Source organism: Ambystoma mexicanum, chromosome 1p, assembly GCF_040938575.1.
Source record: "Ambystoma mexicanum isolate Mex_15411 chromosome 1p, UKY_AmexF1_1, whole genome shotgun sequence".
Classification (NCBI taxonomy): domain Eukaryota; kingdom Metazoa; phylum Chordata; class Amphibia; order Caudata; family Ambystomatidae; genus Ambystoma; species Ambystoma mexicanum.
Window position 1 is genome coordinate 179324882 of NC_090921.1, and position 26224 is coordinate 179351105.

Below are 26224 nucleotides of genomic sequence, written 5' to 3' on the forward strand. Positions count from 1 at the left end.
TGATTATAGCCGACCTAGAAGGCAGACAACCCTTCAAGCGCATATGGGAAGAGAGGATGGGGATGCCAATAGAGGACCACACCTGGAGGGCGGTTTTCAAGTGCATTTTCACAGGCTCCCTATACACAGCAGCTATGGAACATAACTTTAAAATCCTCCATTCATGGCATCGCCCCCCGGCGCTATTGTCCAGAATGTACCGGGATGTTTCCTCCCTCTGCCCCAGGGGATGCCATCAACGGGGAACCTGGTTTCATATGTGGTGGAGTTGCCCGTCCATACAGGTATACTGGACGGAGCTCCTAAGCTGGATCAAAGATATCGAGGGTTATGGTCCATCTTTGCACCCGCTGGAAATCCTACTGGGCTCCCCCATGCCGGAGTCGGAGGTGAATGCCTTCCCCAAGGTCATATGCGCCATGTTGCGGGCAGTAAGACTGGCGCTTGCGCAAAAATGGAAAAGTGTCCTGGCCCCCTCCAAAGAGGAATGGCTCTGCAAGCTCAGAGTGATTTTCAGCTACGAAAAACTCTCGGCAATAGCAAACAATACTATGTCTGATTTTGTCCAAGAGTGGACGGCAGTGCTGCTGCACGATGATTGTATTACTATGCGATTGTAGAGGGGCGATGGAACAAAAGTTTAAACCAATGGTTGCTATGCGCTGGTCCCCACGCCCCTCAGAGGGTTGGTCTTGCCCTGGCCCAATCACCACATGGCCTTACCCCACTGTCTCAAGGATCACTTTTCTCTATCGCAGCGCTATGCAAGTGTTCTTCCCTATGCTAAATATAGTTGCATTTTCCCTAAAGTTGGCGTAACAATTGTTTGGGGGGAGGGATCGGGAGGGGGGAAGGGGGGTTGGGAGTTAACCAGAAAATGTTTCTGACAATGTGATTTTTTCTTGCATCTATTGCGGGTGGAATAGGCCAGTAGGCCCACCCTGTCGTGTATGTTGTCAATAAAAATAAATTTAAAAAAAAAAAAAAAAACCTTTACCTTTGGAAAAAAATGCATTTGATGCTTTTTTCGATGCTTTTGGCATTCAATGCTTTGTGTTCAGTGCAATGACTGGATACCATTTTTGACGTGTTTGAGCACTATGCAGAGCTATCAGGTATTGCGATTAGCGTGAAGAAATCGCGCTTGTTCCCCTTAGAAGGGTATAGAGGGAAACCCCCTGAACACATTTCCAGTGCTATCGATTAAGTGGGAGGTGAACACATTTAGATACCTGGGAGTAGATATTTTTCACAATCCCAAGACAGAACACACTAAAGGCGGTAGATAAAATGGAGAAATGCATGACCTTCTGGGCCAGTTTACCGCTCTCACTGATGGGTTGGGCCGCTCTGTTAAAGATGGTGGTGCTCCCGAGCCTCCTTCACTTTTTCACTAACGTCCCATACGACATACCTAAAGGCTTTTTTAAGAAACTTGACACTACATGTTGTAGCTTTTTATGGCACAATACTAGATTTTGAATGGCACTACCGAAATTGCAGAGCCTGTACAACCAGGGGGGAATAAAAGTGCCCAATTTTGAAGCATATTTTGTGGCGGGCCAACTTCAATTTGTCACAAACTGACTGTTGGACAAACATACCCTAGACCCCCTGCTTCTACAGCCGGCATGCACCCCATTCTTTTGAAGGAGGTGATGTGGACCGAAGCGCCACATGACTCGAAACCCCTGCTGTTGCTGACGCTGGGCAGGACGGTATGGCATAGGGCTTGTCACTTGCTAGAGAAAGAGTCGCCCTACTCCCCTCAGATCCCATTTGTGACACTAAAAGTATAGGACCCACAATCCAGACTAAATGTGAGGCAGTATTGGGAACCCATGGGGGTAGCGACAGTGGGAGACTTACTACGAGCGGGGAGACCGATGGACTTCAATGCACTCGTCTCAGAAACAGGCATGCATGAAGGACCACACATAATAAATGCTTCACTCCTCACAAAGCTAAAGCCGAAATGGCCGGAAACAGTCACGGAACTGCAGGAGGATGAAATAATAGAAACACTTTAAAATATTTCAGAAGGAGGGCATGCAGTATCGAGAATATACAAGTTATTGATGTCACGGCAGGTGGATATGCTTGCGCAAACCCTGCGTAGCTGGGAAGCAGACCTGCAGAAACAATTGACAGATGAAGTCTGGGGTATGATATGGCATTTATAACGTGCCTATGCACAAGTGTTTCAAGGCGCGACTAGGCAAGGGAAGGGGAATAGTGGGAAGACAGACAACGATCCTACTAGGCCAGGTGTCATTCAGATCACGCAAGTGCATGGGTGGGGAGAAGGGAAAAGTGCCTGAGGGCAGTGGGCGAAGTGGGCGAAAGCGGTCGGGAGCGGTGCTCCTATACTTTTTTAAATTAAGTTTTACAGCTCCTATACTTTTATTTTAAAAAGAAACCGTTCCGAAATGGTTTTAAAATAACAGTGTAGGAAGAAGGTGAAACTTGACCTTTCAGTGCATTGCACAGAACATTCCCTTAAACCGCAGGGAAATGTGTTTGGGGGTTTGTATTGTGTGAGGGACGGGGCAGGGCAATGGGGTGTGTGAGAAGCGGGGCAGGCTAGCAAGGAACATAGTTCCACTACTTCTTTTCTTGCACTTAGACCACTGCCTGAGGGAATGGAAGAGGGGAAAGTGCGGTACGTGGCATAGAAGAATAAATATGATAAATAAAGCGGCCAGGTGGTGGCAAGGTAAGAGCAGACATAAGTGCTGGTAGTGGGACTGTAGGGATGCAGAAAACAGTCCCTAGGGGTGGGGGGGGGAGGAGGAGGGAGTTCCAGGGAGGCAGGGCAGGTGTGCAAAATGCGTGGATCAGAAAGGGTGGCCAGGTTAGCAGTGTAGTATCAGCCAGGGATTTCAGTAGGGGAGAGAGGCAGAGAAGGCAGAAGCAAAGAGGAAGGTTTTGAGGTGTTTCCGGAGATGGTTCTCCTCAAGTTTCAGGGAGGCAGGAAGGCTGTTCCAGAGGGAGGCCCCTGCCGAAGAGACAGATCGCCCACCAACTATAGCTATAGCTTATCATTAAGTCTCCAGAAATGCGAAACTGTAGTTAATTCAGTTGTACGTAACTCATAGGGCGTACTTAACCCCTAAGAAAATCGCCAAATTTAGCAAGGCAACAGAACAAACCTGCTCAAAATGTGGACTGATAAATGCAGACCTGGTGCACATGTTCTGGGCTTGTACAAAGATCTGACAGTACTTGGAAAATATAGCTCAGTCCCTAGACAAGGCAGGTATAACCTTGGACACTTGATCTCCCACAGCCTGTATGCTTGGCATTTTTGCACATCCGAAGCAAGCAAGACATGTTAGTAAATGGAAATACCTAGCATACATCCTGGCAAAACGTAGAATAGCAATGGGTTGAAAAGCGCACAAGAGTACAGAATTAAGTCTGTGGTGAAGGGATCTTTAAAAATTATAATTGGCAGAAACCTCAGTGTGGCAAGAGGCGGCCCGTCAAGGCCAAGGAGAACAAAATGTAGACTTGGACTCCTGGAAGCATATGTTACAGGAACTGTGTGCCTTTGTGCGTCTTTGCATAGTGACACCCAAATGGTAATAATTGCCCCATCACAATTGACGGAACAGTGACAAATTTATATAATCGGTACAGTCAGATGTAATATGATGGGAGATTGCAAATGTGGAATAGGCTGGGAAGTGGGTGGCGGGAGTTGGGGGGAGGGGGGGGGAACAAACTGACACAATTGGCTGTACGTTGTCATGTGAATGCATATGAGTCTGTAAGTAACACTGTTGTTAATAAATCAATAAAATAGTTTTTAAATAAAGACGCCCTGCTCCAGGTCACCTACCATGCCACTCCAGTAGGAGTTTACATCTCACCATTCACCCACGCATGGGAGGAGATCACATCAGACAAGAGGGTGTTAATCACCGTGGCGGGCAGATGTATAGAACTTCTGCAAAAGCCACCCCCCAAAACACAGGAAAATGACACCGGAAGAAAGGCGCGTATTATTGGAGGAAGTGAAAGCCCTGCTGAAGAAAGACACCATAGAGATCATCCCAGCAAACCAGGTAAATAAGGGTATTTATTCAACGTACTTCCTTGTGCCAAAGAAAGACCTAACTATGCGCCCAGTGTTTAGACGTGCGCCCAGCGAACACATATGTCAAGCTTCAAATATTTGGCATGACAACGCTTCAGGAGTTAATTCCCCTCTTAAAACAGGGGAATTAAATGGCAACATTAGACATGAAAGATGCATACTTTCATATTTGAACGTTCCCAGCGCGCAAAGTATCTGCGCTTCCAAATAGCAGGAGAACACTACCAGTTCAAGTTGCTCCCTTTCGGCATAGCCTCAGCCCCAACGGTATTCACAAAAGTATTTGCAGTGGTAGCGGTGCACCTATGCAGACAGTCAATCCCAGTGTACCCTTATTCGGACGACTGGCTTAGAACAGACGAGTCCCCTAATATTTGCAAATAAAACACCCAAAGAACAACCAACCTTCTGGACCAATTGGGATTCTCCATCAACGAGAAAGAAATCAAATGTTCCACCCAGCCAAACAAAACAATTTCTGGAATCAATCATAAAGACAAGGGAGGGGCTTGTCTTCCCCTCAAACGACAGAGTTCGAAACAAACTGTCGCAAATACCTAATTACCTAGCCGGTCACCAGATAACCATACGCAAGGCAAGGCGTATACAGGAATGGTTAGCAAAACAATGGTCACGGGCAAACGGTCAGTGGAACAATCTAGTGGTTGTTTCACTAACCTTAGTGCAGGCTCTTTGCTGGTGGTCAAGTGACAACCTGCTAAAAGGAAAACCCTTTCGCAATCCACCAGTTCAAGCGATACCATCTACTTATGCCTCACTCTCCGGATGGGGAAACCATTAACTTCCCCACACAACTCGCGGCCTATGGACACACGCCACAGCCCAAAACCACATCAACCTCCTAGAACATCTGGCAGTTGTCAAGGCTGTACAGGCTTTTCAGCAGCATCTAGTAGGTCGGACAGTGCAAATCCTCAAAGACAGCACAACTTCCATGTTTTACATAAACAAGGGGGCACACATTTGCCAAGTCTGTCAAGGCTATCCCAAATAACTTGGAAATGGGCACTCAAGCGGAACATGTTCCTAGTCTCTCAACACATTCCAGGGGAGCTCAATGCTCTAGCAGACTCTCTAAGCAGAAACCCTCTGCCAGAGGAACCGGAGTTGCAAATCAACAAAGATATTCTAAAAAATCTTTTCCCAGTGGGGTTATCCCCACTTAGACTTGATTGCCACTAGCCAAAACGCACAATGCCCACACTTCGTGTCCAGGTTTCCCCATCCAGGATCCAAGGGGGACGCCCTGTGGATGAATTGGTCAGGTAAATTTGCTTATGCTTTTCCACCAACACCACTCCTGAGCAGGATAGTGCACAAGATGCACCAGGAACAAGCCACCCTTATCCTGATCGCTCCAATGTGGGCAAGACAACCTTGGTTTCCGCATCTGGGGAAACTGACGATGTGCAATCCAATCTAACTTCCATGCTCCTCTTTTAGGGAGAATTCTCAGAAATGTGCTAATTCTTCTCTACCTGAGAAAAACCCCCAGCAACTTTGTTGGATTTTGAGGACTTGCATTTTTAACCTGGAGAGAGTGAGACCCTTTTTCCCACTCATGTATTTTAATGCGATTTTGAACACTGTTTCTTTTGGTTATGGAGCCTGACAAACTCCATAGGCATCATCTTTTACATTGTGTCACACAGCACCTTCAGTGCAGTGGCACAGGGAAGTCTTTCAGATTTCCCCAAGGTTTAAATACCTTATCTTGGAAATTCACTTTACTTACATTTGTAACTTTCTAGACAATAGGGTGCTGAGGGGTTACTTTGTATCCCCTTTGTCTAGCTTCTCCTCTAACAATTTTGTTACCCTTTCCTCGAAGAATGGCTGGTGGCAGTGGTTTACTTGGTTCTACTGTTAGGCAGAATCACCTGCAGTACCCTTTGGGAACACTACAGGTAATTAGGACTACAAGTGTAAGCACAATTTGACCTTTGGTACAAGCCTGTACTACACTGTAAAGTGGTAGCGATGGCTGAGCAGACAGACTTATCTCAAAAGTGAGCAGTAGAACCAGTTACACAAAGGACCAGCAAATAAAGTGATTCAAGTAAACACTTACTCAAGTTTCTCAGTCAAAGAATATACATTTATTTACTCAATCATTTATAAAACATTATACTAGCACAAGCAGCTCAATATCACACACTAATACACCACAAAAATCCAACCTGTAATTAACTAAACAAGTTTAGCTATAAAATGAAGTGTGAGCAAAATGGCACTTTAGATACTTAGAAAAGGAGGGAAAAGACAAGGTTATAAGAATAGACAGCCCAAATACAAACATAGGCAGGGCAAAGGGTTCAAGGTAAATACAACCAGCAATTCTTCTCAATAAGCCTGGGCCAAAGTCAGTGGTTCAGAGTCTCTTGAATAGGGATAGTACAGTTCTGGTATGTAACGGTTAAGTCTTTGCCACAGATTTTTAAAGGATTTGGCTAGGTGAAAAGTGTGACGAATGTTAAAGGAAGGACAAGCCTTCGTAGTTGAGGAAAGTTTCATGCACTTTCTAGATGGCCGAAAAGATTTCCGGACTGTGTTTGCACAGTACCTTTTTAAATGAAGAAAGCTGTACCTGAGGCAGTTGTTCGTGGCAGTTCGAGCAGATCTCGCTTTTCCTGAGCTTCAGTCGTCTGGACAAGGACGTCGGTAGGTTCCTGTACTGCCCAGGAAAGAGGCCAAACGCTGTAGCAAGATGTCGGTTTAGGCTGTGAGTGCTTTAAAGTCCCCCTGGTTTCCTTCCCTCTGGCTACCCGGTTTTCAACAGCACTGTGAAGAAAATTCGACCAGAATAGGACGGTGTCCAGGTGGCTTGCGAGTTGGTTGTACCCACCAAACTCAAGGGAAGAAGTTAACCTTGAAGGGCTTCTCTGTCGTCCGAGTTTCAGGCAATTCGGACCTGCATCAGGGCTTCACCGGTTGTCCAGGAGTTGCAGCAGTCCTCTTCCTTCATCTCCTCTTCGGTTCTTTCGTTCCAGTGGCCGACTCTGCTTTCCAAGTCCCAGAGGCCTTCTTTTAAACAGTTCTCCCCCCCATTCATTCAGCCTGGCTGTCTCACACAGCAGGGTGGCTGTCCTTTCCGTACAGTCAGCCGGCCAATCACACCAGCGTGCATTCAGGTCTCCTAAGAGACTAAGCACAGAGAGTTTTGGGCACCTCACTCACATCCTGTCCACCCCAGACACTCTGGCACCTGAGGAGGGCTTCAGCACAGAAGCCCGCCAAAGCGCACGAACAAAGGGACCAAACCTGGTTTGGCCCCCAGAGACAAACACAAGGACTTTTCCTAAAAGATATGGTGAAAAAAGATGACCAGAGTTTGTTTAAACAGATAGGTCTGGGGCGCCATATTGAAAAACATAGCTACCCCTGATTTTGAGCTACCGTTGTTGGCGGTTGCGAAAAATCACAGTAGTTGATCTAAACCACTGCCACCAGCCATTTAAAATAGGAAAAGGTAACATTTTACTGTTATGAGTGTTTTGACTCAGGGGAAGCTAAGCAACCCCTCCAGCACTATACAGTAAGATAGGGTGTGCTGGGTCAGTAAATTTAAAGAGACTAGTAAAGTCAATTTAACTTTACATGTCGAGAGACTGTAGTCCTTCTTAGGGAAGGTATTGAAACGTTTCGGCAGTCTGAAAGACACCCCTGTGCCACTGCAATGAAGGTGCTGTGTGACACACAGAAAAAGATGCCACTGGAGTTGTTAAAAACTCCATAACCAAAGAACACGAAGGTAAAACACACACAAAATACATGGAAGAGTGGGGAAAAAAAGGCTCACTCTTCCCAGGTAAAAAATCAAATCCTGTCAATCCAGCAAAGTTGCTGGGGTTCTCAAAAGGTAAGGGAAATTAGCACATTTGGAGAATTCTCCCCAACAACTACCATTGTGTGTTTTTACCGCAGGCTGCGTTCACAGCCAAAGACTAAAGCACCCATGGGTGCCATTTTTGTCAAAATGGCCTTCTTTTTTCACCATTTCTTTGTGGAAAGGTCCGGTCCTTCTTGAGATGTATATACAAACTCAAAAAGGAAGGAGAAACCAAGACGGTACATAGCGGGCGGATCCAGCTCCCCTTATCTCGTACCCACTCACTGGAACGCCCTACCTCCCACTATCCGAGGTGAGGCCTCCCTTACCACCTTCTGCAAAACTCTGAAAACTATACTCTTCACATAAGGCCCGACACACCAGCACGAATACCTATCATATTAGTTGTAATATATGACCAAATGCTATATCTGTAACAACAGTATGATGTTTTGTAGTTTTCATAATGTGTCAACAACCGCGATCATGTCTGTACCCTGTAACCAAGTTATTGCAAGTAACAGCGCCTCAATGCCCCTGGGCTGCTTGCGCGCTATATAAGTATAAATAAATAAATAACAGTAAAACAGAGCACAAACTATATACAACAATAAATACTTGATACAACTACAATCAAATATTGACAAAGACTTAAAACCTTTGGAACTACCAACTAAATGGACACAAACTGATTTGAATATCAGAAGGGTTTATTACAACCTTGAATGAAGTTAATTTAAGGAATGATATCAATTGGACTGGAAAACCCATATCAAAAAAGGAGAAATTGAAGGACTAACAAGTTAACTTGCTGAATCTTTAAGGAAGTATAAGTACTGTATGAATCTAATACGGGAAAAAACTCCAGAGTACTAATTTTGAGTGTAATAAGATATTATTAGTCCAAACACCAAAACAGCAAGTACTGTCATGCTTTATCACCATCATAGTGAAAGCGCAACAATATAGGAATCTAATTATTGCTTTCTCAGTTATCAAGTCCTGGCCAGCTTCAGGACAATAGAATCCTGGTTAGCAGCTCACTATAACAATAGTGTCAATTTTTCATTTGTAACCAATTATGGTGCAGCGCCAAGTGCTGACAAGAAGCTGGAAGCTTCGCCATTACCTTCTTGAGATTTACTCTGCGCGCCAAACCAGGTTTGGTCCCTTTTGTTTGTTTTGTCTTTGGTGGGATTCACGCCATTGCCTCTGGCTTCAGGTTGTCTGGTGGGGGCAGGAAGCGAGGGAGGTGCCCAAAACTCCCTGTGCTTTGTCTCCTAGGAGACAGGAATGCACTCTTAGGTGATTGGCCGGCTCCTGCTAGGTGACTGACAGCTGGGCTGGAATGAATGGGAGAAACCTGCATAAAAGGCAAGGCTTTTTGGCTTCGAAGGCAGAGTCGACCACTGGACGAAGGAATCCGAAGAAGAACTTGGAAGAGATGCCTGATACAACTCCTGGACCGTTGGTTTGCCCGGTGAAGCCCTGCTGCTGTGCTGAGGTTCTGAACTCGTATTGATAAAGAAGCCCCACAAGGACTTCCCTTTGAGTTGGTGGGACCAATCAACTCCAAAGTAAGCCACCTGGACATCCTCTTGACGCTGGTTGAATTTCTACTGCAGTCGCTGCTGGAACCAGACTCACCAGGGAGAGGAACACCAGATCATGTGCATTGCTTTAAAGCTGGTCAAGAGCTACAGGAAGATTCGCCGGACTCCCAGAAAGCAGAACTGACCAAGCCTAAGCCACCTCAACAGGGTGCTGGACCCCAGATGCAAGGAAAGCCCATCTCGACAGCCAGGAACCGTGGTGTTGCTATTTGCGGTAGACGCGAGAAGCTGAAACCCTGAAGTGGCACTTGTTTGAAGATTTCTGGTTGCTGTCGGTGACCGTGCCATTGCAGTGCAGGAGTCTCCAGAAGTCCTCCCTCTTGTCCCCACGACTGAGGCCCAGGAACACCAGGATCTGCAGATCTGCACATGAACAGAAGCCATCTACTGCACTTTTCTTCAACCTAAAGGTACTGTGCAGTCTAAGAGAACTTACCTCTTGTTGTGCCACCTTGCTTGATCTCAGTTGAGATCTCACATTAGAAGGTTGCATTGTGTTTAAAGGATGCCATCGACCCTCCCGGATGAAAGGCAGACTTGGGGAGGCGAGGCCAAGCCTGTGGTACTAACCTTGACTCATGAATTGGAAAAACAAGATAGAAACGCACACCTCTGGTGAGTTGGCAAGCAACCTGACAGACGGTGTGTGTTAAAAGAAAGTTTGAAGTGGCAACATATCGCAAGTGAAAGCTGCACGCGTGTGGGTGAGACGTGACTAAAGACAGACCTGTGAATGAACTTTGAAGTAAGTACAGCTGTGAAGTCAGCGATACTGAGTAACGGAGTGGTCCATCAAAAGAAAGTAGCCCACGCAAAGGTCTCTGGGAAAGGTGCATCGTTGTTTGTAACGATAAAGCAAGTGAACTGCAAAAGTGAAGTAAGCAAAGTTAACTCCTAGAGAAGGAGAGAGTGAAAGTTGAAGGCACATTCGAAAGTCTTCGACATCCGAAAGTGGTCTGAGCCCCACTGAGGGAGACCCGAAGTTTAATAAGCTTAGGGATGGGAGCCCCACATGCAAGTCTTGTTGAACTTTGTTCTGAAGCGGTCTGAGCCCGACAGAGGGGGGACCTACATGAACTTTTTGTTGAAACATTATTTGGAAATCTGGAAAGACATTTTAACGTGGAAGGCCAGCCGGGCCCCGATCCACATTTTGGACCGGTTTATTGTTTATAGAGCCAGAGTGTCATCCTGCCTACAGAGACCGCCATACTCCAGGTGGTCTAATGTGGGGAGGAGAGCTGATTCAGCCACGTTTATTATTTTGAACACTGATTTTCCCTTCACATATATTTCTCCTTTTATACACTTTTTTGTACAAGAGATGGGGCAGGCATGAGGTTTTGTTAGCATAGCCTATTTTGATTTGACGGACTCCACTAGGAATGTTTTGTTTATCGTTTGATGGTCGAGATTACTCCCATCTTAGTTATAGGACAAAGTAGGAGTTTTTTCAACCCCAGAAACTTCAATAAAGGTTTTACAAATTGTACCTATTGTGTCAGTGTCATACTTGCGATACCATGCCTCCCCTACAGTACCCCTTGTATAGCCCTGTTGAATGAAATGACACTTGCTGTCTCTTAGTTTAGATTTTTATATCAGTGATGCATCTTCCTGACCTGTGTCAACCCCAGAACATTTTGCTGGACTGATAGATTATTTTTCCTACTTTATTTTTATTTTTAAATTTGTTTATTAACATTTATCAATGTTATTACAGTAGCTTGACATAGAAATGTGCATAGTTAAAGGATGATGTGAATTTCGTAATAGAACATTAACATTAACAAATTAACAATTCAACATTAACTGTCTCCAAGTGTTCCGTTACGATAGCACGGATTGTCAGTTCGGGAGGGGTCAGGTAAGCCGGTGATAGGGGGGAGAGGGGGCTTGAGCTTGTAGGAACCAAGTAAGGTAGAGGTTAGTTGCTCTTGGGGTTCAGTGACATTGGTCGTAGGGCTGTTTTCCGTGGGTTTGTTCCTTTCATGGGGGCTTGTCGTCCGAGGGGTGAGACAGGGATCCTGTGAGTTCTTTCCAGGCCGCTAGGGTCATGCTCGAGGCATCAGTCGATCTGGCTACGCTGTCTTCCCATGCATTTGTTTCAGCCTGTACCCAGCGTTCCAATTCCCTGTGCCATATTTTTTGTTGGGGTCCTGCAGGTTTTTTCCAGGACATTGCGATGGTTCTTTTTGCCAGTATGCACATAATATCCATTAATTTGACTAGATGCTTAAGTTTGGCTGGCCTGGGCTACGTTCCCAGAAGGCATTCGTCTGGGGCCCATTTGTACCCAGTCGACCCAGCTTTCTCGCTTGTCTGCTGTACAGTGGTCCACAGGGCTTGTGTTGTGGTGCACGACCAGAACACGTGGATCAGGTCCGCATTATTCGCCCCGCACCAGGTGCAGTCAGAGTGCGGTGATTTGCTGAGCTTCGCCAACCTGGATGGGGTTAAGTATGTTCGATGTAGGAGGTTCAGTTGAATTTGTCTAAATCTGTGATTCCTGGAGACCGTTTTAGGATGCACTAGGGCCCTCTCCCATTCTCCACTAGTTATCTCCCGGCCCATGTCCGTTTCCCATCTGCTTTTCAGATCGGCACTACGTGGGTTAGGGATGTCACTCAGTTGAGCGTATATCTGGGACACTGGTTTCCCCCCCTCTCCTAGGTTATACAATAGTGTAATTAGGGGGTTTGATTCCGGTTCCTCCGGCCATATTGTCCACTTGTTTCGTGCTGTAGTTCGTATCCTGTGATACCAGAGAAACTGGCCCGTGGGCACTCCAGCCTCTTCGCGTAGTCTTTCAAATTCCTTGAAGGTGCCATCCGCATATAGGTCCCCCCATGTATATATCCCTTTCCCTTCCCAGTATCTGAGATGTTGTAGGTCCGAGTCGGATCTGCATAGGTCCGAAATCAATGGTATGTCCGGGGAGTACTGGTGCCTTGCGTGGGCGAGTGTCTCTGCTCTGTGCCAAACTTTTCGCCCTAGGGCTGCCATGAAGGGGGCATTTTGCATCAAGTAACTGGGGGCCCAGATAAGTTCCCTCAAATGGATCGGGGAGGTCAAGGACTGAAGCAGGGGTGTTTCAGATGTGGCGTCATCTGCCAACCACTTGGTCACAAAACTAAGTTGTGCTGCCAAATAATATTTTTCCAAGTTTGGAAGTTGGATTCCCCCCTGGCTGTACGGCAGGACCAAGGTGGTGAGTGCTATCTTGCGCCTCCCTTTCCCCCATAGGAAATCTCGAAGTATCCCTTCTAGGAGGCGAAAGAAGGAAGCGTTGATGTAGTAGTGTATGTTTTGGAACTTGTACAGAAATCTGGGAAGGACAATCATTTTAATTATTGAGGCTCTACCCATCATAGACGGGGGGTTTTGCCCAGAAGTTCATGGATTTTCTCAAGGCAGGGATTGCTGTCTTCGTATTGTGTTCGTGCATTAATGCCGGGGTGTGCATTATGTGTATTCCCAGGTATTTGAATGAGTGACCTCCCATTGTACCCCTAGGGAAGGGAGTTCTGATATGACCTTGTTCCTGAGGCCCGCTAGAGGGAAGAGGCAGGACTTTGCCCTGTTAAATTGTATACCTGAGAACTTTGCAAAGTTTTCTAAGACGTCCAGCATTGTGGGTACGTTGTTGTGTGGGTCCCTAACGTACAGTAGTACGTCGTCTGCATAAAGTGAGATGATGTGATCCTCTCCCCCCAAGCGTATCCCGGCGTCAAAAAATTGTTTCCGAAAATAGATGGCAATAGGTTCTAGTCCTAGTACATAGAGCATGGGGGATAGTGGGCATCCCTGTCTAGTGCCCCTGCATATGTCCCAGGCGTCGGATATGTATTTTCCGGTTTTCACTCTAGCCTTGGGTTCCGTATAAAGAATCCTGACCCACCTAATAAACCCCGGGCCAAAACCGAAAGCTTCCAGAACCGCCACGAGCCACTCCCAATATATCGAATCAAATGCCTCAATGGCATCCAGGGATAGTAGTGCACACGGGGCCGCGAAATCCTGCGTTTGGTTTATACCCTGTTGCAGTCTGCGTAAGTTCATGGCCGTATTCCGGCTCGGTATAAAGCCGCACTGATCCGTGTGCACGATCTCCCCTATGATTCTAGCTAGCCTCTTTGCTAGTATCGTCGTCAGAATTTTCACATCGTAGTTAAGCATGGCTATTGGGCGGTAAGAGCCACAAACGTCGGCGGGTTTGTTGGGTTTGATGATCGGTATCAAGAGGGTCTCTCTCATACTGTCGGGCAACCTCCCTCTCTCATATGCTTCTCGAAAAACCTTGTGTAATAAGGGTGTAAGGGACATTTCATATGCTTTATAAAATTCGCCGGTTAGCCCATCATTCCCAGGGGTTTTGCCGGTGGCCAGTGATTTGATCGCCTCAGTTATGTCGTCGGTTGTGATGTCTGCCTCTAGGGCCTCAATTTGTTCCGGGGTTAATCTGGGGAGGCCTATTTCCTCTAAGGTATCTGTAATCTGTTCTCGGGGAACTTGGTCTACGTGGGAGTATAGGTGTTCATAATAGCACCTGAAGGCGTCATTTATACCCTGTTGCGTTTGGAATTTGTTGCTGTCTTCATCCTGTATCATGGTAATATTGTGCCGTGGGTGTTCTTTCTTGCACAGCCAGGCCAGCAACCTGCTTCTGTGTGTGCCCTGTTAGTCTTAGTGGTATAATCAAATTTGGCTAGTCTGTCCCATGCCAGTTTGCATTTAGCTCTAAGTGTTTTGAGGGTGTCCTCTTTTTGGTGTGCGTTCACCGGGGCGGCTTCCGATTGCTCAATCTCTCGCTCCCACTGGTCTAATTCGGCCCGGAGCTGTTTTCTGATGCCTCCCGCTTTTGCTGTGATTTCCCCCCTGGTTGTTACCTTTAGGGCGTCCCACATTGAGCTCAAGTGTTAGACACTTCCGGTGTTCACCTCTATAAAGTCATGCAGCTCTTCTCTGAACGCTAGGTCTCCCAGGGCGTCTGTCGGCATCCTCCACATGGGAATAGGGGGTCTAGGGCCAGCGTGATTCCACTCTATTAAGAGTGGTGAGTGGTCCGAGATGGTTCTCCCTAGGAATTTTGCACCGTCTATTTGTGATAGGTGCTCTTTGCTTACGAAGACATAATCTAATCTTGTATGGAGATCATGTGGGGAGGAGAAGAACGAGTATTCCCGGGCGTCTGGGTGGTGGTCCCTCCACGTGTCGGCCAGATCCAATCCGTCTATTAATAAGGACAGGGCCGCTGTTGCTGTTGAGGGACCTTTAGGGTGGGGCTGGGACCTATCGAGTATGGGGTCCCGTACACAGTTGAAGTCCCCCCCACCCCCCAAAAAAAAATTCCGTGCCTGTATGGTGCAAGTTTAGGATACATTGAGTTCAGATATGCCGGAATATTAGTATTGGGAAGGTAGGAGTTCACTACACATACCTCTTCCTGTTCTAGTCGGCCCCACGTTATCACAAACCTGCCCTCCGGGTCAACTTCCGACTTAATTAAATGAGGGTGAATCCAGGTGTATACTCCTCTAGAAAATTTGGAGTACGTGGTTCCAATTCCTTGTCCTCCCCAATGCTCGCATAATTTGGCCAGCGAGTCTGCCGTGCAATGTGTCTCTTGTAACAGTGCTATTTGCACTCCTTTTCTGTTCAAGTATGACTTAATTCTGTTTCGGCGTGGGTAAGTTCCTAGGCCCCTTACATTCCAAGATATTATTTTTATTCTAGTCGTCATGGTGTGTTAATAGGGTATCCATTAGTTCAGTCAGGCACCTACTTCTTCCGTTTGTTCGTCCAGTTTCGGCTTTCCCCCTCCCTGCCCGTCCTCTCCGGCATCTTCTGTTGCTACTTTTGGAGACTTTTTAACTTGAATAACTCCCATTATGTGCATGGGGAAAACAAACCAAACAACTCGAACTGTCCCTAGCAGTTGCTTCAACGTGCAGCGCTCAGGGGATCCCGAGCCTTCCAGGCCACTCCTGGCCTTCCGGATCAGGTAGTGTGTAGGCGGACTGCCTGCACAGTTTTCGGTGGGGTGGGTCGCTTTTCTTTCTTCCATATGTTCCTCCGAGTTCCTGTCCGATCTAGCTTAGATCTCAGTAGGACTCAAACTATGGTGCGATTGTCTGCTTTATACATTCATATGGGGTGGTCTCTGTTCTCTTCTTGCCATGGCAGGTGCGTGGTCAGCCCAGATTCGGTTGTGGTGGTTCATCTTTGCCCTCAGCCAGGTTATTGCGTTCGAGCCACATGTTTGCTGCAGCTGGGGTCTCAAGGAATATCGCTCTTCCTTTATATAAAACTTTGAGGCGCGATGGGTATAGCAACATGTATTTTAGGTTGAGCTTTCGCAATCATGCTTTTATTGGGATAAGAGTTCCTTGCTCGTTGCACTGTGGGGGTGTAGTCTGGGTACATGACTATTGCCACATCATTTCTCTTGATCTCTCCGCCTTCTCTAGAGTACCGCAGTATGATTTCCCGGTCTCGGAAGTTCAGAATTTTAGCAATGATTGGGCGTGGATGGGAGCCGGGTTGGAGCGCTTCTGGAGGGATCTGTGGGCTCTTTCTACGGAAAACCCTTGGGAGAGGTTCCCTGGACCAATTTCCTGTAGCAGCAATGTTTCGATAAATTCCGTCGGGTCCGAGCCCTCTATGTCCTCAGGGACCCCCAGTATGCGAATGTTATTCCGGCGGGCTCGACCCTCGGCATCCTCGGAGCGCACCTCCCGCCTGGCCACCTTCTGTTCTAGATCCTGAACTTTTGTTTTTAGGTCTTGGGTGTTCTCCACGTTATCTTGTAGGGTAGTTTCTGCCGCTGTTACCCTTTCCGTTAGGTTTCGGGCATCCTGACGCATAAGCTGTATGTCCGATTTCACTTCTTCGATCTTTCCTTCGACTGACGTGCGGAGGGCCGCTATTGCTTGTAGGACTTGTGTGTGTTTGAGATCATTTCTTGGTGGGGTGGCTCTTCCGCTGTCTCCCGATCTGGTTGTGTTTGTCTTTGGGGTCTGACTGTTGTGAAGGAGTCCATTGTGACCAATTTTGGTTTGCCTCTAGGGGGGGGACATCCCCGTTTCCAGGCTCACAGCCTTGTGTGTCCTATCTGGTTCTGCAGGGTATGTCGGCCTCTCCTTCGGTCCCTGGCTTGTGGTATAGTACGTGTATCGCCAGGTGTGATCCACTAGGTGAGATTCCCCTATCAAGTCGATGCCCGGTGGCCCAGGTCTGACGCTGCCCTGGCGACCCACCTTCGTTCTGATAAGTTACTTGCAGAGCAATTCAGGGTGGTTCTTTTGTTGATTTTGGCCGGACCTAGCCTCCTTTAGTTCTCTGGTCTCAACGGTCACACCTTGCCGTTGATTTTGTTTGCTGCGATAATTGCCCTAGGGGGCAACGGTCCCACAATATATTGCCACACCCTTTACCTACAAGTGTGCCCGTATGTTGCTCTTTGGTAAGACGGCGTTGGGTGCAATTAGGCTTCGGAAGCTTGCCCAATCGAGTTCCCGCTCCTCCCCAGCGTTGGCGCTGGGCTTCGGGCGGGGTGGCGGTGTCCAGCTGAGTTTCAGGGGGTCTCAGGGACAATGCCTCCCCTCAATCTGAGTTCAAACGGTGTGTTGGGGGGGAGACGGTCGCGGGAGCTCCACGGCTGCAGTGGGGCGGACTCCTGTCGGAGCGGTGTCCCAAATGAGTGTGCCTAATTTTCTGCAGAGCGGGCAACCCGGTACTTATTGTCTGTTGTGGAATATGTCGGGTAGCCCAGTTTTTACCTTCGGCGCTCCGATATCGGCCCCTGGGGATCCCTCTGGACCCGACGGGCTCCTTCCCAGGTTGCCCCCAGTCCAAGTCGTTTTATGCTTCGGCGCAGGTCCGTGGGCCGCGCCTGTTACCCTTGTTGCGTGGGTCTCCTAACGGGGCGCTTGCCTCCCAGTTGCACGATGTGTGGGGGGGGGGGGGCTCGTGGCTCTCCCCCTCTCCTTGAGTCCCTGGTACCTGGCTGGGTCTTCCCGCTTCGTTGGCCTCTGTCAGTACACCTCGGGCTCGTCCCGCCGTCGATGGTGCTCCCCCTCCGCAGTCCGCTCCAACTCCGCTGGGTGGCTGGTTCCTTTTCAGCCGCTCGGCGTTTCCCGCCGCACTTCCCCGCGGAACTCCTCTTCCGACGATCAGACCGCGGTCTCAGCAGCCCTTCAGCACCTTCAAGCGAGCGAACCGGGCCGCGACCAGGGGGCAGGCGAACCGCCCCGTTTGCTCCCCGCAGCCGTGCCTCCAAGGATACCAATTCACCTCGTATCTGTCACACCGTCGGAGCCGCCATCTTGTGAGACACAGGGGCTCGGTTTCGCGTCCCGCGTTATTGTTCTTTCTTACTCCAATTCTCCACGGGACCAGGGGCGAGTGCTGGAGGCCGGTTCTCCTTCGTGGATTTATGTTTTACATCGTCGCTCAGACAATTTTAACTCGATAATTCAGATTTTGGCAGGATCACAGACCGGAGCTCCACGGAAGCCCGACTTTACTGCATGCGGGCTGGCCACGCCCCCCGAGATTATTTTCCCTACACCTCAGTGATTGGGTACATTTTTCCACATTCTCAGAATCTTTTCCTCTTTTTATGGGTTCCATTTTTAAGACTCTCCATAGTGTCTTTTAAACGTTATCCTCTTTGACAGCTTTTTGGCAATAAGTGCCTACTGTTGCTGGGTTGCCCTAGGGGCATCCCTTTTAACTTTCCCTGGCTAATCTTGTGAGAACTACAGTTCCAAAGGGTAGAAAGGATCTTTGGATCCCTTTTACATTTTATGTGAGACCAGCACCCCCACGTCATGGAGTGCTGGGGAGATACTGAGTATCCCCTTTCTCATTTTAAATGTAACTTTTATGTTACAATGACAAACTTACCTTTAATGACTGTTGACATTGAACCTTTTTATTAATTCGGTGCACCATTACCGCGGGCTGTTTGCACAGCCCCGGTAAAGGCACCTATGGGTGCCCATTTTACCAAAATGGCCCGTCTTATTTTTCAGCATGCCCTATCCTTTCTTGTTTCTTCTCCTGACATCCAGGGCGGGAAATTCCTTTGTGTGATTTTTATCTTCAGCAGGAATCCTATGGATTCCCCGCCCAGGCTCCAGAGTGTCTGTGAAGGTAGGAAGCGAGGGAGGAGTCCAACACTCTGCAGCCTTTTGTCATACAGCCTGACTGCGAGAATCCAGTTCAAACTGGTAGGCTGGCTGTCCTGAAACTACTACCAACCCCCCCCCCCCTTACACGAACCATCAAGTTTGAATGTTGCACGTCTGTTTGATTGGCTGGGTTCCTGCATAAAGGTCAGGTCCAATCGACCTGGGGACTTCCGAAAACGATGACCCAGAACCTAGTGAGACCCACTAGACTCAAGAAGACCTGCATTTTGATCCATCCCACGCCGTGCTGTGACCTTGCGGGCTGCAATACCATGTGACCTCAAGCCATTGTGCGGTGCATGGTCTTCCGAATCTCGCTGAAACTTCGTGCGCACCCTGCTGGATCTCAGAGGCACGATTCAGGTCTGAAATGTCCCCTCACCAGAGTGCTGGACCTTGCAAATGACGAGAATCTGACCCGCGATATTCTGTCTTCTTCTGTGCTCCTGAAAAGGTGCCAAATCGCAGAGCCGCATCCAAACCGTGAAAAAGCTCTTGCCTGGAGCCTTCTTCCGTGATCCCTGCTGCAAACGTTCTTCCAAGTCCTGTCTGTCTTCTTGACAAAGGAATACATAGGCCGGGTTTTTGGCTGAAGATCCCGACGTCTTCCTGCTGCAACTCTTCTTCTGTAGAGCTACTGTGTTGGCTGGGGAATTTTACCTACCTTAAGCCATTGTGATTTCTGGATAGCTTTGGGGTGTTTTCTGTGATTGGGAGGCCACTCAAACAGTTCACCCAGGCCCACTGCGGAATCCTCCTAGGGTGTCTTCTCTGAAATCCCTGGACCCTCAACTGACTTTAAAGTGAAATACGTGTTTGAACAGTCTTTCTCTGGAACTGACTCTGCCTGCAACTGAAACCTATCTCACCCTGCCCACAGCTGGCACCTAGACCACTAGGGTCCCTCTACGGCCTCTGAGTGAACTCATGCTTTAGAATAAGGGAAGGACTGGATAAGAAAAGGGTTCTGCCTTGTAAAGAATAACCAGTGTGCACAAGTTATTTACTTGTAAGAGAAGTTGGTTGGTATCTGTAACTCTGCACAGTTACAAAAGTTCTTACTTACCTTGAATGTGTGTTGCACTATTAAAAAGTATACATAAGGTTAAGTTACTCACCTGTGAATTGGTTATGCCTCCTCCCCAAAAGTCGTTGGTTTTGCTTTACTATTCCTGTTAAGATAAATGAAGGAGTGTCCCCAATTGGGTCTTGCTTCCCCTGACCTGCTGTTAGCCTGTTCAGAATAAGTCTGCCTTAGGTTATACTTACCTCTTAAGTTGCTGATAAGCCAGTTTAAAAAGTATATAGGTTTTACTTACTTTGTGTTAGCTGTGTGCCATCCTAAAACAAGTTCGTTTTTGCTTAACTCAATCTGTGTTGCACTGTTCTGAAATGCAACTGTAATAGTATGTTACAACATTAGGTCTTACCTGCCTAGAATAGCGGTGTGCCATTCCAGGTGTAGCTGACCTTGGTTTGCCTGGAGCATCCAAAATGAGTGTAATGAGGTATTGCTTATCTTAGACTCGGTTCCACTGACGTGAAAAGCAACTGTAATTGTATATTGCACCAACAAGGTCTTTCTTGCCTAGTATAACCTTGTGTTATCACAAAAGCAGTAGAGGGAATATACTTTCCTCGAATCTGTCTTCCAATATTCAGTAAAGTATATTTGCAAGCTGGTTGACCGATTTTCTTGAGTTTGACTGCATAACTGTGACCGGGTCTACTACCCTTGTATTAATGTTAATGTTAAAGGACATTTGTATTGCGCACTATCACCACTGGAGTGGTCCCCTGGCGCTCTGGCAGCTCTGAAAGAGGAGGGGAGGTTGAGTTAGTGGGAGGAAGCAGGAAAATTGCAAGAGAGCAGTGATGTGCTGTTGGCGGCCTCAGCCCAGTGGGTCCGTTGGCTGGGCCTGGGGTGTTTGCGGCCGTTAGTCGTCGTGTACTGTTGTACAAGACTGTGTGTTTTTGTTTTGTTGTTGCAGTGTAGTGATGTTTGTGCGGTTTGTTGTGCTGTAGGTTTTGGTTGTGTTTGGTTTGGAGTTTGAGAGGTGTATGCAGAAAGGGAAATTGTTAGTAAATTGTTGGGAAATCTTGTCAGGAATGTAACGATGTGCTCTTCTCTCGCTCTCCCCCCACCCCCCTAGTCTGCACCCGAACATGCCACTGCTGGCCACTGCATCGGGCCAAAGGAAATTCCCAGAGCCCTGCGATAGTGCCGAAGAGGACAATGCAGAAGGCACAGATGGATTTCTTATGACCCATCGCCACATTCGGAGTGAGAACTGCCTGCAGCTGTGGTGGTGCGGTGGCCCTGAGATGGAGGAAGAGGAAGGACTATGCCAACCGGTCCGGCAACCAGGAGTGATTCCACAGGGAGAGACTATACTCTAAAAAGACTGGCAGCCTGACTAAAGCATTTCTAAAGTGCAATACTGGGCATATGATAACGCCAGTAGACATCCACTTTTATAATATTTAGAGGCATTTTTCAGCCCTCTGACAAGGTTGTTTTTCGATTTGGGGCGTCAATGCTAAGGAATGTGACCACTTAAAGCTGCAGACCAGAGGAGTTTTGTTCTGCCATCCAAATACTTTGCATTCACCAGTGAATGCTTTTCATTGGCATGAAGGCATTTTAGGGCCCTCAGCAGGGGAACTTGAAGAGCAGCTTTAATTCTCATCTGTATTGTACTTTGTATGTGTTTTTTCCCTGTCTGAAAAATGTCTGGCTAAACAAAAGCACGCTGTATTGTTTTTCTTGGACTGCTCAGCCAAGGACTCTCACGTCTTGCCTCCTCCCTTTATGCTTTTTTTCAGCTGGAGGGTGCAGGTTCTTCCATGACATCTTGGCTCAAACCTCTGGCACCATGTCTCCTATTTCAGTACTCTGTGCCAATTCACTCCAGTTCACGTTCATCCAGTGGTAGTACTCCCATTAATCCACCACTGAGGTTCTGTGTGTGTGTGTGTGTGTGTGTGTGTGTGTATATATATATATATATATATATATATATATATATATATATATATATATATATATATATATATATATACACACATACACCCCGCCCCCCCCATCGCTTTAAATCTACCAATGGCATCCAATACCGTTCCACCCTTGCACCTTAATCCTTACCTAAAGCATTCCCTGGCATTTCAGCACTGGGGCCTCCGCACAGCTCAAACAGTGAGCCGCAGATATGTGCTGCAACACCTCTTGCTTTTAGTACTTATGCTCCACATAATGTTGTTTTTCTTGACCAGTAGATTTTGTTGTAGCCGTCGCTTCTGCACTTCGGGTTGATTTGTTCCAGGCATTATCGTCATTTCACCCTTCCAGTGTTTCAGAGACTAGTGCTTAAACCTCCTCCGCCCTAGCCAGGTCAATGCTGATATTCTGATTCATCCACTTCATTTGCCGGTTTTGTTTTCATGGCCACCATTACCAACACTTTGAATGCTCTTGATGTGATAGCTAGACCAAATCTGACACATTCTGAATTCATGATAATTGATTAGGGGCTTTGTTAAGACTTTTCCAAATTGTATCTTCCTCGGTGAATTGTAGCAAGCATCAAGCTATTGCTACACAGTAGCTAACACGCTTTTATCAGGTTAATTCACTTTGGTAACATTACAGTTACTGAAACTTGCAAAGTGGCAGAACAACGTCTGATACCATCTGCAATAGCTGTTTCTTGTATTCAGTTTGGTAAAAATCTAAAGTCTGCCAAGCAGCATTGAGGAATCTGATCAGTTCAGGACGATTTTATGTCTAACTCGCCTCTGCTTGATACATTTTTTGATACACTATACTAGATGGTCATCTGGCTATCTGTTATAGCTTCAGGTGTACCACCTAGCCACGTCAAAGGTAGTGAGTTAAAGGATCAGTCCTCTGAACATGTCTGCTTGGCCAACGGATCTCTGTGTGTCCTCCAACCCAAGAGGATTCTGAAATTCCAGGTGGCATTTCAGGCTCCAACTGTAGACCTCTTCGTCTGACTGATAATCCACAGGTCTTTTAATGGCAGGAACCTATATAGAATCCATAACAAACACCAACCTTCAAAAGCAGCATTAACAGATTAGGAGCTTTTCAACTGGTCAATAGCTATTCTTTATTTTTTTAATCCATCATTGTTCCTTGGTCCCACTACCATAACCATCGCTTTCAGTCGTGTTTTATTTTCTCTCCTTGAGTCATGAAATGTGAAATGGAAACCCTACATGCATTTTTGATATTGCATGGGCTGAGAAAGGAGGCTTGAAGACTGTGGAAATGGCAACCTATGTTTGTTCAGGTGAGAAGATGAATGTGTACGACGGGGTGGAGGTCAAGATTGAAATCTATCGGAGGAATCTCTGAGAAGTACAACCTTTCCCATTTTGTGATACTTATCACATAATGAGGACAGGTGACACGGCGTTGCCCTTTGGCCTTGTAAGTAGTCTCTTCTACTGCTCTGTCATGTGCTTATCCATTTGGCCAGTAGAATTCTGTTTTACACTGGTGCATTATTTCCAGCTTCATTGGTATGCAAGGGGTCTCCAGAACCCTGCTGTTCCTCGAAGAATCAGATTCTTAGGCCTGCTAACTCTGAAGCACTTTTCACGCTGCCCAAAATACTGACCTGTATGCTTTCTCAAAATTGGCCGCTCCCATGATCATTCTTAAGACATCTCTCGATAAGGCTATTCCTGTTTTAACCATTCTGGATCTAAACATTGGGTTGCAGGAAAACGCAAAGCAAGTGAATCTGCAGCCGGCAACAAGCTACAGAACTTTTGTAGGTAAGTAACATGGCCATCCTTAACAGGCCATAACACAGTGCACGCATACAGTGCACACATTGTTAATTCTCTTTGTTGGGGTGCTGCTGGAGAGGACACTACATTTCGATAATTCTGATATAGTATTAGGAGAGAGCTCAGTGCGAAGAAAAGAGTGCTTTTTTTAGGCTCGAAAATAATCGGCACTGTGCCATTTTACCCTAAAGACTCAAGAAAACAGCAGTGCCTAGTACATGCTTTATCCCCTGCCAAAACTGACCAGTGTCCCTTACCATCTACCCACCCAACAATAGACAATGTCCTGCTTTTGTGCAGCTCTTCATTTGATTGGTGTTGCTTAAAGACTTGCATTTCTGTTTAGCACCGAGTTCAGAAACTTCTATTTTGTTTGTTTTGGTTTTCTTAATAATGTTTGGCTTCACCCAGATGGGAACAAGAATTCAGTTTCGTTTTATTGCTAGTTTACTTTTTTTCCCCCCCTCAGAGGGACACTGTTGCTGCCATTTTAGAGCATTTGCATATTAGAAGCAGCCATTTGTTGGTTAATCACCACTGTGGAAGGTTGGAGGGCTGCTGTGTTTTCGTTGCTAGACTTATTGTTGCACTCTGGCTGCATCAGGGCTCTCCATATGCATGACTCAGCAGAAGAGGCCACAGTCGTCGCCTTTGCCAGACCCACTGCCGTATTCGGTGCATCAGGAATATCTGCTCACAATCCATAGCCACCATCTTCAAATGGTGCGTAATATAGACACAGTGTGCGAGTTCAGGTTTTAGAATAGATGGTGTTTATTTGATTGCATCACAGTTAAAACCACATTCATTTCAATAACAGATGAGGGATTTCTGCTGTGCACATTCAGCCTAGAAGAAAAAGTCCTGTTAAATGAAATCGTAACCTGCAACTATGTTAAGTGAGTAGTGCTTTGTCCAGCTACTTTTGGGACACTTTTCTTAAAAACTGTGTATGTATAACTAGAATCCGATTAAGACTACTCTTTTTAACAGTATATTTTTGTGTAGCAGAATATTTTGTAAAGTTATTTTTTGTCAGAGGAAATGAGAATAAATTATTTCTGGTAACATGCAAAGTTTCTCGAATTTAATTCTACTGCAGCTGTTCTTGTCAATTCTTTTATTCCATGCATCTTCCCGCTAGGCTCCGAGGGTCACCTGGATGACCGTTCCCTGGATGCAAACAGTCTCCTTCATGAAATTGTATTCACCTTACTTGCCAGCTGCCTGAGGCTATTTGCTGATTGCCTCTAGTGACTTGATTGGCAGTGCTCAAAGGTCTTTGAAAGTGGTACACACTGTCGAATATAGATTTCCTTTAATTGAGCGGCCCCTGAATCATGGCAATTCTCCAACACATCCCAAACAAGACCTGCAAAATGTGTATTATTTACAGGTTGGGAATCCTTCTCTAGAGCCCCACATACAACCATCACACTCCCACTCTCTGGGACAATAAGTTATCTAGTGTGCTATAATTTTGTTTTAATTCAAATATTTCTGACAAATGTTGAGACCAAATGACTCCCCACTTACTTATTACAAGGGGACACACCAGAGTCCTGAATCAATTAACATGTGATGCAAAACAACTCAATCGTAATTTCTACCACGGCAGACCGAGGGGCTGCAGGCAATTACCCCCTGCCTCCTTCATCTTGACCCCAGAGGATGCCAAGCCTGAGCAGGTAAGCCCTTTGGGCTTATGTTACTACGATCATGTTATTGATATCAATATGGCCTCCACTGTGTAGGCAGTGAACTGCCTTTGTTGAGGCTGGAGCCCGCCTCGCAACCCTGATAGGTTGCTTTACATTCTTCTGGCTTTTTGAGGGAGCCAGCAGGCGAAGCTGGCCCAAAGCACAAGGCTCACACTCAAGGACCGTGTCTGGCCTGTCCGGCCATGGCCGACATGCCAGGAGGGCCTCTGCCTCTACCCACCTGTCTTAAAGTTACTTCGGCTGCCTCTCTGCTCCAGTTATGGACTGAAAGCTATATGCTGCTGCTTGGCGCCCTCAGGCTTCCCCGTCTCAGAGGTGCTGCCCATTTCACCCAGAACCGTGGTGCCCGTGCACGAACCATCCCCCTGTGAACCTGGCATGCCAGGGCCCAACTGTTCACATTTTCCCCCTCCTGTTCCTACAACGGGGCCTTTGTGTCTTGTCTCTGTATGCCTTCATAATGCTCCGTCTTGTCTTTTTCTCCTTGGGATGCTCCGAGCCCTGTTCTCCCACCACGCGGCTGCCTCATTACGCATGGTCCTCCTTTGACCTGCCTCCTACCACACCAAATTACCTGACTTTAAAGACTTTTGCACACTATCTTGGTACCATTTGTGACTCTGCTGCACTCCACCATCACCTTGGCCTGAACGCAAAGCATCTTTGTTTCCGCTCTCTTACTACTTGTTTAATCTTTGTAGTCTTTTCATTCTTGCAAAACAATTTCTGTGCACTCTGAACCCTTCATCGTGTTCCATACTTAAGCCTTTTGTCACCTTTTCCTTGAAATTCAAATGTAGGCATTTTTTATTCTGGTGTCTGTTTTTTTAAAACCCTAGGCCTTTACACCTGTACTTTGAAATTCAAGTTTGGGAATTCTTGATCCATGTGTTTGCGTTCAATACCTAGGTACACATCTATCA

At 46.9% G+C, this 26224-nt stretch overlaps 1 protein-coding gene across 1 annotated transcript in view; it reads left to right on the top strand.

The window, feature by feature from the left end:
- The window catches only part of WRAP53 (WD repeat containing antisense to TP53), a 322488-nt gene extending 297832 nt beyond the window's left edge, over nucleotides 1–24656 (top strand). Inside the window, exon 11 of the mRNA XM_069646235.1 lies at nucleotides 20916–24656. Within this exon, the coding sequence (XP_069502336.1) occupies nucleotides 20916–21162 (247 nt within the window). The 3' untranslated portion in view covers nucleotides 21163–24656. The remainder of the gene's footprint in view (nucleotides 1–20915) is intronic.
- The last annotated feature ends 1568 nt before the right edge of the window (nucleotides 24657–26224 follow it).